Raw genomic sequence first — 13,361 nt, 5'->3', positions numbered from 1 at the left:
TCAAACTGGGTGGCAGTGTACAAGGGGATCAAATTGGGTGGCAGTGTACAAGGGGATCAAATTGGGTGGCAGTGTACGAGGGCAGTTTTTTCCTATCAGACACTAGACAGGAAAAAAGAGGAAAGTTAGACTAACCAGTTGGTGCCAGAATTTCCCTTACATCTAACGTTAGCGGAAGCATTTAAAAGAAAAAAATTCCATTTGATCAATGTCTGCCGTGCGGCCTGCCTGCCAGGAAACCGTTTAGCATTGTAGCTCTAGCAAATATGTAAGCAAGAATAACTGCTTTCCTCTGTGTTCAGCAGACTTCTAGAAAGCTTGCAAAACTTCACGATTTGAACACGATGAAGAGATAATCTGAGAAGTGTGCAAAAGCCTCAAGAGGTATTTTGGTATAGGAGGAGAATACGGTCGGTTCAGGCATCCAAATCTTGATTAGGTCTACAGGTTATTTATCTCCGCAAAGATTCGGAATCACGTGGCATGAGAACCCTAACATGATGGCTCTAACCCATTCACGGAAAATTTCCCCAACTTCCTCGCACTTTAACTCCGGATTTTACCCGCCCTCTGATGCAGCGCCAGCCAATCTCCTCCTGGCGAATCGGAGCCCCCAGCGTCACTGGTTGGCTTCCCTTACTGACCGCCCACTCTGACACCTAGCAGCTGGCGGTGCTTTGCTGCCACATTGTACAGCTGCAGAGAGCGCCGCCACGGGCAGGGGAAAGGATGCAGCTGTAAATCTTGGGTGATGTTATGTTCCTGGGTCTCTGTTCATCGCTGCCCTGGTTTCCCTTTAATAAAATTCATACCCCACCCTGCAACTCCTGGGGATGGAGATGTAGATTCGAGGCAGTCCAATCAATCCCGCACCGTAAAATAAATAAGTACAAAACTGAAGTCCAGACTAGAGAGATAGCTCCCGTGGGCTGGAGCACAAATATGCTTTGCATCCGAGAACTCGGTTCTGATCCCGGCACCTCCCGGAAGTTACTGCAGCAGTAGCCCTTGGGCCTGGAGAGGTGTAGCATCAAAACAAAAAAACAAAATTGATGCTCCAGGCATGGGCGGGTAGGCAAGCTTCTGGTGCTTGGGTCCCAGCCATCTCCTCTCCCGGGAGGACTCACCCCAGCTCCACACCGCAGGAAGATTTAGTTGTTAGAGGGCGGGGTATAGCTGTTTGCTGAGTCTGGTTTGTGGAGGCTCAGACCCAGAGTCCAGTCCTCCCACATGTGGCGCCCCTACGTGGCTGCGGACTGGGTGCAACCCACTTTCCCCCGGGGAAGGCTAAGGCGGGGCTTGGCAGCGCAGGTCCAGGATGCAGATCCTGGAAGGAAGAAAAGGTGTAGTGTTTGGGCCAGGCTGGCTGGGCAGGACTGGACTCTTCTGGAACACGTAAGATCAGCAGGGCTCCTTGATCTGACTGTAGGGATAACGCTGGAAACAAGATTGATCACCAGGTGAGGAATGGGGAATCCGGAAGCAGGAATTGGAGGAACCCAGAAATGGTTGAACGGTGGGGGGAGTGATTGTGGAGGGGGGAGGCGAGGGGTTGGACATTCTCTTTCTGCAGCTCTTCCTCAACACCCCTCCACCCTGGCAATCATTCCCCAGGATGGATTTGGGAGCCCCTGGCCTGCTGGACGTGTGGCTGGAGCCTCCAGAAGATGCCTTCTCTCCAGGAGCTTTCCTGGAGCTGGGGATCCACGGGCCCCCTCCCGAGCCCCCAGCAAATAGGCTGCAAGAACAGGGGCTGCAAGGCTGGGGCTCTGGCGGGAGCCTTGGCTGTGTGAGTGTGACGGTCATTAGGGGGGTGGCCAGGGACACAGGGAAACCTAAAGACTGAACCTCTCTCTCTGGAAAAGAATGTGCGAAGGGTCCACTGGCTGGTGTGCTGTCCACTGCACACGCACTCTTTCTGCAGGGCCTTCGAGAGAGTGAGCCCGATGAGCTCCTGAAGCTTTTCATCGACCCCAATGAGGTGTACTGCTCTGAAGCCTCTCCTGGCAGTGACAGCGGCGTCTCGGAGGACCCTGGCTGTCCCGACAGCCCCCCTGCCACCCTGGCCCTGGGCTCCCCTGCCCTCTATGAGGTTGTCTACGAGGCAGGGGCCCTGGAACGGACGCAGGGGGAAGTGGGGCCGGCAGCAGGGGTCCTCTCCATCCAGCTAGGTCAGTGTTCTTCATAGGCAAATGCCAGCCTTGGCCCTTCCCCAAGCTGTGCCACTCCCCAGGTCGGGCTGCCACAGGACATCCTCTGTCTCTCCTGTTAGTGCCCTCTGTGCCCTTGGATGGATGGAACCCAGCATTCCCGGTCGACACCTCCACGGCCCAGCAGCTGTCTCTGGACACTCGCACTCACATCCTACCCAGATCAAGCACCTTAGTCCCTGTGCCTCCTGCTGTCCTAGTGAGTCCCAGGCATTTAGAGCTGCCATAAATAGCATTTTGGGTTTATTTGGTTTGTTTTGGGGGAAGGGGCATACATGGGGGTGCTCAGGACTTACTCCTGGGAGGACTCAGGGGACTCTGTGCTGCTGGGGATGGAAACAGGGTCTGCTGCGTTCAAGGCAAGCACCTTGCCCGTTGTATCTGGCTGTCCCCCCAATTTTTTTTTTTTTTTTTGAGTCTGAGGCCACACCCTGAGGTGCTCAGAGGCTGCAGTCAGCATAGCCCTGGAGCAGAACAGCTTGGACAACTATGCAGTCCAGGGACAGAGCACACAGGCAAAGTAGGTGTTCTGCCAGTGAGCTGCAGGAGCTACGGCCCAGCACTCTCCCTGCAAATCTCTAGCTGAAGCTGTAACCAGAAGCCAAGCACCACAGAATCTTAGGCTTAAGGACTTTTAAAATGTCTGCTATTCTAAACTTGCCTGATGCTTCTAAACATCACAAAGTCCTAGAGTCTGTGGGGTTTCTTGGCAATGCTGTTTTGGAGCTGCACCAGGTTGTGCTCATGGATCACTCCTGACGTACATGTGAAACCTGGGTCAGCTGCATGCAAGCAAGTACTTTACCCCTGTACCAGCTCTCTGGCCTCACTTTTGTTTTTTAAACAACGCCCCACCCCCACCTCCGCCCAGCACAAGGCTTCATTCTCAAATTTTAATTGGATTGGGAGGAACACCCCTATAATAATTTCACCAAACTGTTGAAGCATGGGGCATCAAGAAAAGGAAGGAAGGCCAGAGTGATAATGCAGCAAGCAAAGTGCTTGTTTTGCACATGGCTAACCCGGGTTCAATCCCTGGCACCACATATGGTCCCCTGAGGCCTACCAGGAATGATCTCTGAGTGCAGTCAAAAATAAGCCCTGGGCACTGTCATGTGTGGCCTCTCCCCCCAAAAGTTTTCATTCTAAAATCAGGAGAATTCATTGCCTGAGACGGGACAAAGGTTCAGGCTGAAAAATGGGGCTCAGACCATGAAGGTCACCATTCCAAGCTGCTCCATGTGGGGTACTGGCTAACACCTGGGTCAAGTGGAAGCTAACAGTGGAAAGTGAGTCATTTACCCACGATAAGATATGTAGCCTAGACAGGCCCTTCCAGGCTTGCTCAGGATACATAGGTCCTAACTCCTGGCAAAGAACATGGAAAACCACTTCTTTCCTGCTTTTGGGGGACATGGGACACACCCTTCAGTGCTCAGGTGACCATGTGCAGGGCCAGGATGGTGCCTTAAGCTCTACACTGGGGCCAGAGCGATAGTACAGTGTGTAGGGGGTTTGCCTTGCATGTGGCCAAGTCAAGTTTAATCCCCAGCATCCCATATGGTCCCCCAAGCACTGCCAGGAGTAATTCCTTAGTGCAGAGCCAGGAGTAACCCCTGAGCACTGCTGGGTGTGACCCAAAAAGAAAAATAAAGAACTTGCTGGTTTAAAAAAAAAAATCTGCTCCATGTGGCTGGCTCTTTCTTCCTTAGTTCCCAGAAGTCCTGCTGGCTGACTCCACAGCCTGAGTTGAGGTCCCTGCCCTTCAGTCTGCAGCTGATCCTCGGGGGGAGATGAGGCAGCTTGGGTGCAGGAGGTGCTGTGACCACCCCCTCCTTTCCTTTATGCTCACAGCTGCCCCATCAAATGCTGTTCCTGACTGAGGAGGAGAAGCGGCTGTTGGGACAGGAAGGAGTTTCTCTGCCCTCTCACCTGCCCCTCACAAAGGTACCAGGGGCCCCCAAAAGCATCTCCGCCCCAGGGCCAGAATGATAGTACAGTGGGTAGCTTGCTTTGCATGCAGCTGACAGGGTTTGGTCTCCAGTATTCCATCTGGTCCCCTGAGAATTGCCAGGAGTGATTCCTGAGCCAGACCCAACTCCTGAGCACTGCCGGGTGTTACAAACTAACCAAAAAAAAAAAACCCTCCAAAAAAAGCATCTTCGCCCCAGGGAGCCCAGTCCTAGGGAAGGGCCCAAGCCTACTTCACCTGCACCCCCAGGCAGAGGAAAGGGTCCTCAAGAAGGTGAGGAGGAAAATCCGCAATAAGCAGTCAGCTCAGGACAGCCGGCGGCGGAAGAAAGAGTACATCGACGGGCTGGAGAGCAGGTCTGTTGGGATGCCCATCCCTTGGCACAGGGGGTTCAGGTTTGCACAGGGGGCCAAACCTGTGCCCACCTCCCCCACTGTCCCTAGGGTGGCTGCCTGTTCTGCCCAGAACCAGGAACTACAGAGAAAAGTACAGGAGTTGGAGCGACACAATGTGTGAGTCAAAGCAGGGGGCACTCCTGGGCAAGCTGGTTCTGGGACCCAGTTCCTGGGAGGTCTGAGGTCTCCCTCCCCCCTCCAGCTCCCTGCTGACCCAGCTCCGCCAGCTGCAGCTGCTCATTGCTCAGACCTCCAGCAAGGCGGCCCAGACCAGCACTTGTGTTCTGGTATTGCACCTTCCCCTGCCTTTCATCCCAGCCCTAGGGACCCTGTGCCTTTCCTCCACTCTGCTCTCTGCTCCCTGCCTTTATTGTCCCTATGACCACGTGTCCTTGTGCTTCTCCCCAGATCCTTCTTTTTTCCCTGGCCCTCATCATCCTGCCCAGTTTCAGCCCTTTCCAGGCTCTCCCAGAAGCTGGCCCTGAGGGTTACCAACCTCGTGGAGGTGAGCGGGAGGAAGGACTGTTCCAGGCGAGCAAGTTGGGGGCTGTCCTCCAGGAGGCAATGGAAGGCCATGTCCTGCCTAGGCCTCCCCCCTTGCCCCCAAGGTCACTACCCTTTACCTTTGTTCCTTTGCCCCAGTCATTTCCAGAACTATCCTGACTCACAAGGACGCAGCAGAAAGTGTGGATACCCCAGCACTGGAGTCCAGACTGGCGGGGCTGGCGAAACCAAAGGGTGCAAATGGTTCCACAAGGACGGAACCGGATGTGGTGCAGAGGGGCGGGCAAGCAGGGGCCAGGGGGCGTGGCAGGGCAGCACAGCATGCGGATGAGATGTGAGCAGGGCCCTGGTGGCTGCCCGGGCACAGCTCAGAATCGAGGCTCCGCAGTGCCATGGCACACCCTCAAACTCATGTTTCCGCAGTTTTAGGGGTTCAAATCTCCTCGGGTTCCCCAGAGGTCCAAACCCCACAGTCTGGTCAAGCCTGTGAGTGGATACTCCAGATACTTGTTACCATGCTTCTATTGGGAAAGGGTTGAGAGAAACAAGTTTTAGCTAATAAATTTTTTTCTTTTGGCTAAAATTGAATTCCGTAAGTTTGAATTAGCAGATAAGGTAAAAGACAAGCGCCTCGTTAACTGGAGTCTAAGCTGGCCACCCCCTTTCCTTTCCCATCCCTACAACTTCCTACCCCAAAGCAAAATACAGCAGGGAAAACATTATTTTAATTTTATTCTGCTCAGCAGTGATTTAGGATGGGGGAGAGGGAGTGCCATCCTGAGGCACCAAGAGCCCGGGGCACCAGCCAGTCCTTCCGTGGTGTGAGGGAGGGTCTGTGAGACCAGTAGAAAATTGCTGAAGGCAGCTATATGGACTCGATCTGCTTCCGGACCTTTTCCAGTGCTTTTTGATCCAGCTGTCTTTGGCGAACAATGACAAGGCAAGCAAAGACCAAGGCCACACCCACGACAATCCCTTCAAATTTCCAGAATAAGTGTCGTTCCATCAGAGCTGAACGGCAACTGAAGACAGAAATAAACAGTTATTGGGGCTGGAGAGAAACACAAGGGGTTAAGGTGCTGTCCTTGCATGCAGCTTGCCCTGTTCAATCCCCAGCAGTATGCAGGGTTCTCTCAGCTCAGAGCTGAGAGTGACCACTGAGCACTGCCAGTGTAGCCAGCCAAACATCCCCCCAGCTCCTTTATTTCCCAGATAAGGCCAAAGAGCCTTTCCTCTATCACCCTCATACTTGAACCTAACCAAAATCTATGGCAGGGGAAAGAGGAAACCAGAGTCAGCCTCCAAGTACCCAGTGCACCGTCCCCAGTAAATGTAGCGTTTATCTGCGATGAGAAAAGCAGAGCGGGTTCTAACTAGTTTTACCGAGAGGAAAAGATTGCTAGCCATAATGTACTGAGGAGTTCAAGCAACTGGCTTCCAAATTCTCTCCTCTCTCCCATTTCTCATGCTGCCTTCAGACCAAAAGGGAGTGGGGGGATTAGTTACCTCAAGTTTCAGTGGCAAAGCCGAGACCAACGTGCTTTCAAGAAGACAAACAGGCGCTTACCTTTTGAACTCGTTCTTCTTAGATGAACTGCATGTGATTTTCTCCACATACCCCGTGGAACCACACTCAGGGGTGGTTTTCTATCAGGGCAAAAGGACCAGAGCAATGTCAGGAAGGGCAAGAGGAGGAGGAAGGCCACTGGGCAGGCACCTGTGCTATGGAACACGGAAAATCAAGGAAGAGTTTCCCCGTGACTGGTGAAGTACTGGGCGCAGGAGTAGGGATATGTGCCAGAATACTGCAGGGGCAATCATCTACAGGGTCCAAGGAATGGCTTGAGAAAGGTCATAAAGGGGTAGGAGATACTGGCAGGGCAGTGCTGGCCGCACACCTGGCTTACACCACACAGGGTCTCCTAAGCTCCACCAGAAGTGATCCCTGAATGCCACCAGGTGCAGCCCAAAAGCTCAAAGAGAAAAGGGCTAGAACAGGATTATTAGCTGAATTTTGGCATTTGCTGGGGTTGGGGTGGGCCAAATTCGCACATTTACTGAGAATGCAAAAAAGAAAGAGGGGGGAGAAAGAGACAGAGAGAGAAGGAAAGGAAGGAGGAAAAGAAAGAAAGGGAAGGACGAAGGGAGGGAGTAAGGGAGAGAGAGAATGAGAGGAGCGCCGCGGGAGAGCGGGCAGAGCTGGAAGGCGCTTGCTGCCCTGCGTCCCGCGGGCAGGGTTCCGGGAGCACCACGCCAAGGGCGAACACTCACAGCCTGGAAGCTGGAACACGGCGCGCATTCCTCGGCCACCTCGAACTTTTCCACCAGCCAGCACGGCAGGTCGGAGGTGCTCGCTGCGGGGGGAGAGGCGGCCGGCGCGGGCCGGGTCAGCGGGCACCCCCGGAGGAGCCGGCGCCCGCGTCCCCGCGCAGCACCTACCTGACAGCTTGTCCCCCGCGGAGGCCGCCGCGTGGCTGCGGGGAAAGGGCGAGTCGCGCGTCAGGCGGCGGGGACCCGGCCACCCGCGGCGCGCGGACTCGGGGCGCCCCGGGCCTCACCTGAGCGTTAGGGTGACGGCGCAGAGCAGCCAGCAGAGGTGGCAGCCCGGGGGCAGGCCACGCCTCCCCGAGCCCACCGGCATGGAGCGCTGAGGGTCGCACCGGGAGGCGTACGGGGACCGGTCCGGCCTCGCGGCGCCGTCGCAGAGCCCGGGCAGCGCGCACTCCGCCGCCCTGCGGGGGTCTCCGCACCCGGACTGCGAAAGACAGGGGTTGCCTGCTTAGGGCCAAGGCCGTCCTGGGCCGTCCCTCGGCCCACGGCCAGGAAGCCCAGGGACACGGGCTGCGGGGGGCCGTGAGATCCCCTCAGCAGACCCTGCGGCGCTCGCGGAGCGCGCGGGGGCGCACGGCCCAGCCCCTCTCCCCTCGGCTTCCGCTCCCGGCGCGGCCATCTTACCCCGCGGGGAATGCTGGGAGGTGCCCGGACTTCCGGCGGCGGGGACGAGCGGGCTCTGCGCGCCGCGGCATTGTGGTCTTTGTAGTCTTTTGTGGGAACGGAGCAAATAGTGTCCTCTCGGGGCTGGGCTGTCTCCTGGGCTTGTCGCCTGTTGGCCTGCCTCATTATTTTATTATGATGGTGATTATTTGAAATTAGTGTATGATTTATTTATACGTTTGGCTTTTTGGGTCAAGATCCGGCGAGGGGGGCTGGAGCAATAGCACAATGGGTAGGGCGTTTGCCTTGCACGCGGCCGACTTGGGTTCGATTCCCAACATCCCATAAGGTCCCCTGAGCAGCGCCAGGGGTAATTCCTGAGTGCAGAGCCAGGAGTAACCCCTGTGCATCGCCAGGTGTGAACCAAAAAAAAAAAAAAAAGACCCGGCGAGGCGCAGGGGACCACCTGGGTTGCGGGGGCTCAAACCCGGGTCAAGTACGTGCAAAGCAAGCTCCCGCCCCACTTTAGGGTAGAGAGGCAGCAAGGCATCCAAAGGAACAGCGCGTCGGCCGGTCGGGGCCCTGAGCCTCCTTAGAACCCGGCGCACCTGTAAGCCGCAGCCTCGTCCACACCCCTCGCTTCTGAGTCCCCTGCTGGGAATCTGCGCTTTCTCCTCCCAGCGGCGCCCGAGTGGCAGAGACCCTCTGTGTACCTGAAACCTTCCCAGCTTCGGAATCCGGGACGCTTGCTGTAGTCGCTCATGGCCCGCCGGAGCGGCCCTCTGGATGACCTCTTTGCAGGGGAGGTGGGGGCGGGACATGTCCCGGCGGTGCCCAAAGACAGTGTGGTGTAAGGGACTCAAACTGGCACCCCTGCAAAGCGCGCTCTCGCACCTGAACACCTCCTGAATGTACTCCCTCAGAGCCCTATAACGTGGGGGGCAGCTATTAGCGCGGTAAATGGAGGATTTGAAATCCCAAAAGCTCAGGCTCACTTGCTCGCAGCATGACTTTAGGACCCTATCTGGCCCTTGGTGCTCTGTACAAAATGGAAGTGTCTAGTGTCTTTTCTGGCTCCCCTGCCACACACACCCCAGACATCAGGGAAATGTGAAATTACACATGCCTGACGTTTCTGTCATACTTTTTTTGAATTTCACATAGACCTGACACTGATCTCAGCAGTCTGAGGGTGAGACTTGCAATTAATTGCAGCATATGAGTGACCGCAGCATCAGTGATACTCTGAAGTCCCCTGGCCCCTGAGGGGTTTGTGAGATCTCGTGCCCACACTCCCAAGACAGTTCCCTGAATTAAATCTTTTTTTTTTAAATTTATTTGTTTTTAGACCACACCTTGTGGTGTTCAGGACTTACTTCTGGCTCTGTGCTCAGACTCATTCCTGGTAGGCTCAAGGGACCAGGCTCGGCTGCCTGGGATGAAACCCAAATTGGCTGTGTGCAAGGAAAGTGCCCTACTCTCTGTACTACGGCTCTGGCCTCCCCCTGGATTAAATCTTGATCTAGGACTGAGAGATAGTACAGTGGGTAAGGAGTTTGCTTTGCACAGGGCCCCACCCAGGTTCCATCCCTGGCATCCTATACGATTCCTCCAGGCACCTCTAGGAGTAATTCCTGAATGCAGAACCAAGAGTTACCCCTCAGCACCACTTGGTGTGACGACCCCCCCCCCCCCGTTGCCCGTCCCCCCCCCACACACACACAATAGAAATTCTTAATCTCTGTCCAGGACTGCAGTGTCTTGTCCTCCAATCTGGGCTCATATTTTGTTTGGTTTGGTTTTGGAGCCACAGCTGGTGTGTAGTTTATTTGTTATAAGCTGTTATATGGGCTGGAGCAATAGTGCAGCGGGTATGGCATTCGCCTTGCACATGGCCGACCTGGGTTCTGTTCCTCCACCCTTCTCGGAGAGCCTGACAAGCTACCGAGAGTATCTCGCCAGCACGGCAGAGCCTGGCAAGCTACCCGTGGTGTATTTGATATGCCAAAAATAGTAACAACAAGTCTCACAATGGAGATGTTACTGGTGCCTGCTCGAGCAAATTGATGAGCAACGGGATGACAGTGATGACAGTAATACAGTGAAGCTGTTATATAGTTTAAGAAAATATTATTCAGGAACTGAGCAATAGTACAGCAGATAAGGAAGGCACTTGCCTTGCAAGCAGTCCACCAGGTTCAGTCCCCAGCCACCCAAATGTTCCCCCGAACACCACCAGTAATAATTCCTGAGTGCAGAGCCAGGAGTAAGCCCTGAACATCACTGTTGTAGCGAAGAATAAATCATCCATATACTGTTAGACCAAGGAAAGGTTTAAACAGTCAGACTCTAAAATTTAAGAGCAATAATCTATGCTGGCTGTCTAAATCCCAAAGAGACCCTGGAAGAATCCCTAAGAGACCCTGGGATCTACAATCCAATAAGCATGCCCTGTAGGATAACATAGCCACAAGGAGCTTAGGTTTATTCAGGTCACACCCATCAAGGTGCTCCTGAGTCACTCCCATTCTTTTGTTTGTCTGTAACCACTTCTCTATGCTCTCTTCCCCAACCAGTTAATCAGCTCTTCCCCCTAATCAGACTCTGTTAATTTGTAAGGTCAGACCTTCCTAGGACACTAAACTTATATTATAAGTTAATATTGCCTTTCTCCTCTCCTTATGTCTTTTGAATAGTTTACTTTAAAGCAATGTCCCTTTTGTGTAGACACAAGGAGATAATATACTTTTGTAACCTGCTATTTAATTGGCTTCAAATATTATTCACTCCCGGGCATCTGCTTTCTCGACTTAAGCCCCAGCTGCCCTTACTTCCTAGCACCCCCAAAAGCAGGATCCCGACGAGGGACAGGACGGGCCCAGGGCAAGTGGTGAGTTATGTGCTACCCTGGCATCAAGATGGCCTGGTCAAAGCGTCTGATGCTTAACTATATGTTAAGAGCTTAGGGGCTGGAGAGATAGCACAGCGGGTAGGGCATTTGCCTTGCACGCGGCCGACCCGGGTTCAAATCCCAGCATCCCATATGGTCCCCTGAGCACGGCCAGGGGTAATTCCTGAGTGCAGAGCCAGGAGTAACCCCTGTGCATCGCCAGGTGTGACCCAAAAAAAAAAAAAAAAAAAAAGAGCTTGATCATGGACAAATGCTGTCATGATCCAAAAGTAACAACGAGACAAGGACCCTGCTAGGGATAGGAAAGACTAACCTGGCCTGAGCACTGTAGTCTGAGACCCCAGGAGAGCAATTCTATAAGCTTAATGCATCTCTTACTGTGTCCATACAAAATGATTAATATTATGATGGGGGGGGCCTGAGGGCTGGTCAGATGGGGTTCCAGAGTGGTTCTAAGGGCAGGCCTTAGGGCGTGTCATAGGGTGGGTCAGAGGGCATCTCATAGGGCGGGTCAGAGGGAGGTTCAGGGGGAGGGTCAGAGGGTGGGACAGAGGGTGGACAGAGGGAGGCTCTGAGGGTGGATCACAGGGTGGGGCAGTGGGCGGGTCAGAGAAGATCCAAGAGCAGGTTCAAAGGGTGGGTCAAAGGGTGTGTCTTAGGGCGTGTCAAGGGTGTGTCTTAGGGCGTGTCAGTGGGTGGTTCTAAGGGCGTGTCACCAGGTGTGTCAGAGGGCTGGTCAAAGGGCGGGACAGAGGGAGGTTCTGAGGGCGGGTCACAGGGTGGGGTAGTGGGCGGGTCAGAGAAGGTCCAAGAGTGGTTTAAAGGGCCGGTCAAATGGGTGTCACAGGGTGGGTCAGAGGGTGTGTCAATAGGCGGTTCTAAGGTGGGTGGGTGACAGGGCGGGTCTTAAGGCGGTTCACAGGGCGGGTCAAAGGGCGTGTCAGAGGGTGGGTCAGAGAGGCGTTCAGGGGGGCGAGTCAGAGGAGAGGAGAGGAGAAACACACCCATGGGACTCCGCCCTTGGGTGGATTGTCTTGCTGAAAGAGAATCTGTCCTAGAAGTGGAATCCCCTGAGGGAAAGAACCTTACCCCTATTAACTGTGACCACACCTATGTGTAAATCCCAACCCCTCATGCTGGGGGGATTTAACTAGGCTGTAAGAGTGGGTTGGGGGGCCAGATGGAGAGCCAGGAGAAAAGCAGAGAGACAGGAGTGAATGGAATAAACAGCAACTGATCAATCAACCGGCTTAGCCTTCATCTCCATCTGCCCCATGGCCGAGGCTGCTGGGGCTGGGCAAGCTGCCCGGACCACCCCCAAGCCCAGGGGCTGCTGACAGGGAGAGCCACCAGGGCTGTCCCCCAGTCGCCACCTGGCGGATGTTTTTTACAATGCCCGACCCTGAACTATGTATTTATTTTTTATTATTTTTGGTTTTATTCTTTTAATTAATTTTGTTTCTTTCTTTTTAGGTCCTGGGCTGGAGTAATAGCACAGCAGGTAGGGTGTTTGCCTTGCACACAACCAACCCAGGTTTGATTCCTCCGTCCCTCTCGGAAAGCCTGGCAAGCTACCGAGAGTATCCCGCCTGCACGGCAGAGCCTGGCAAGCTACCCGTGGCACATTTGATATGCCAAAAACAGTAACAACAAGTCTCACAATGGAGATGTTACTGGTGCCTGCTCAAGCAAATCAATGAACAACGGGATGACAGTGCTACAGTGCTACAGGGCTTTTGAGGTCATACCTGGCAATGCTCAGAGTACTCCTGGATCTGCACTCAGGAATTACTCCTGGCAGTGCACCTGGCAGAGGACCATATGGGATGCTAGGGATCAAACCCCGGTCGGCTTCATACAATGCAAACGCCCTACCCACTGTACTATCTCTCTGACACTGACCCTGAACTATGTAAAGACACAGTTTGCTCCTGTGAGAAGTATGGCTGTAACTAAAGTTAAACCTTATTGATGTCTATAAACCACATCTTGGTTTTTTTATTCAATGAATCAATTTTATTCGTTTATAAATTCCCTTACAACAAGTAGTATATAATACTCCAGATTTATCATAAAATATGGTTTCTTCTTTCAATATAATCAGGGAACCAAAGCATCAGAGAACTTTCAATCACATCAACAAAGTATTTCTTAGGTTCTGTCATCATCATTATAGAAAAGCACATTTTCAGGTCAGAGCAATAGTACTAGAGAGCTTGCCCCCCTGGGTTCAATTCCTGGCACCCTGTATGGTCCCTTTAAGCCCACCAGGATTCACTCCTGAGCATAGAAACAGGAGTAAATCTTGAGCACCACCAGTTTTGAAACCACATCTTGTTTTAAACAAAAGTGAAATCTGTAGTTAATCTTGCATGGCCTTATTTAACACTTTGGGATGCAGTTTTAGAGAATAAATTCAACATCAGTCTTTGAGT

The 13,361-nt window shown here is 53.5% G+C and overlaps 2 protein-coding genes across 2 annotated transcripts; one reads left to right on the top strand and one right to left on the bottom strand.

Annotated features, from left to right (window-relative positions):
* Nucleotides 1–1,615: 1,615 nt before the first annotated feature.
* CREB3L4 (cAMP responsive element binding protein 3 like 4) lies at nucleotides 1,616–5,419 on the top strand. Its single transcript, XM_004619178.2, has 9 exons — nucleotides 1,616–1,789; nucleotides 1,925–2,171; nucleotides 2,273–2,409; nucleotides 4,065–4,157; nucleotides 4,432–4,538; nucleotides 4,626–4,694; nucleotides 4,780–4,864; nucleotides 4,986–5,082; nucleotides 5,220–5,419. The coding sequence occupies exons 1-9, from the start codon at nucleotides 1,616–1,618 to the stop codon at nucleotides 5,417–5,419; spliced, it is 1,209 nt and encodes a 402-aa protein (XP_004619235.2).
* Nucleotides 5,420–5,795: 376 nt separating this feature from the next.
* JTB (jumping translocation breakpoint) lies at nucleotides 5,796–8,039 on the bottom strand. The gene is made up of 5 exons (XM_004619179.2): nucleotides 7,640–8,039; nucleotides 7,521–7,555; nucleotides 7,353–7,435; nucleotides 6,649–6,728; nucleotides 5,796–6,103 (listed from the first exon to the last, which is right to left on the bottom strand). The coding sequence occupies exons 1-5, from the start codon at nucleotides 7,720–7,722 to the stop codon at nucleotides 5,947–5,949; spliced, it is 438 nt and encodes a 145-aa protein (XP_004619236.1). The 5' UTR covers nucleotides 7,723–8,039; the 3' UTR covers nucleotides 5,796–5,946.
* Nucleotides 8,040–13,361: the final 5,322 nt, after the last annotated feature.

This window comes from Sorex araneus, chromosome 5 (genome assembly GCF_027595985.1).
Source record: "Sorex araneus isolate mSorAra2 chromosome 5, mSorAra2.pri, whole genome shotgun sequence".
Lineage (NCBI taxonomy): Eukaryota > Metazoa > Chordata > Mammalia > Eulipotyphla > Soricidae > Sorex > Sorex araneus.
Note: the sequence above shows the minus strand (reverse complement) of the source record. Positions and strands in the feature narration are given on the sequence as shown.

Excerpts from the sequence above, each read along its gene's own strand:
- CREB3L4 (XM_004619178.2), top strand. The coding sequence starts at position 1,616 with ATGGATTTGGGAGCCCCTGGCCTGCTGGACGTGTGGCTGGAGCCTCCA. Across the intron at positions 2,410-4,064 it reads CTGTGCCTCCTGCTGTCCTA|CTGCCCCATCAAATGCTGTT; the intron begins GTGAGTCCCAGG and ends TTATGCTCACAG. Across the intron at positions 4,158-4,431 it reads CTCACCTGCCCCTCACAAAG|GCAGAGGAAAGGGTCCTCAA; the intron begins GTACCAGGGGCC and ends CTGCACCCCCAG.
- JTB (XM_004619179.2), bottom strand. The coding sequence starts at position 7,722 with ATGCCGGTGGGCTCGGGGAGGCGTGGCCTGCCCCCGGGCTGCCACCTC. Across the intron at positions 7,556-7,639 it reads GCCGTCACCCTAACGCTCAG|CCACGCGGCGGCCTCCGCGG; the intron begins GTGAGGCCCGGG and ends CTTTCCCCGCAG. Across the intron at positions 7,436-7,520 it reads CGCGGGGGACAAGCTGTCAG|CGAGCACCTCCGACCTGCCG; the intron begins GTAGGTGCTGCG and ends CTCCCCCCGCAG.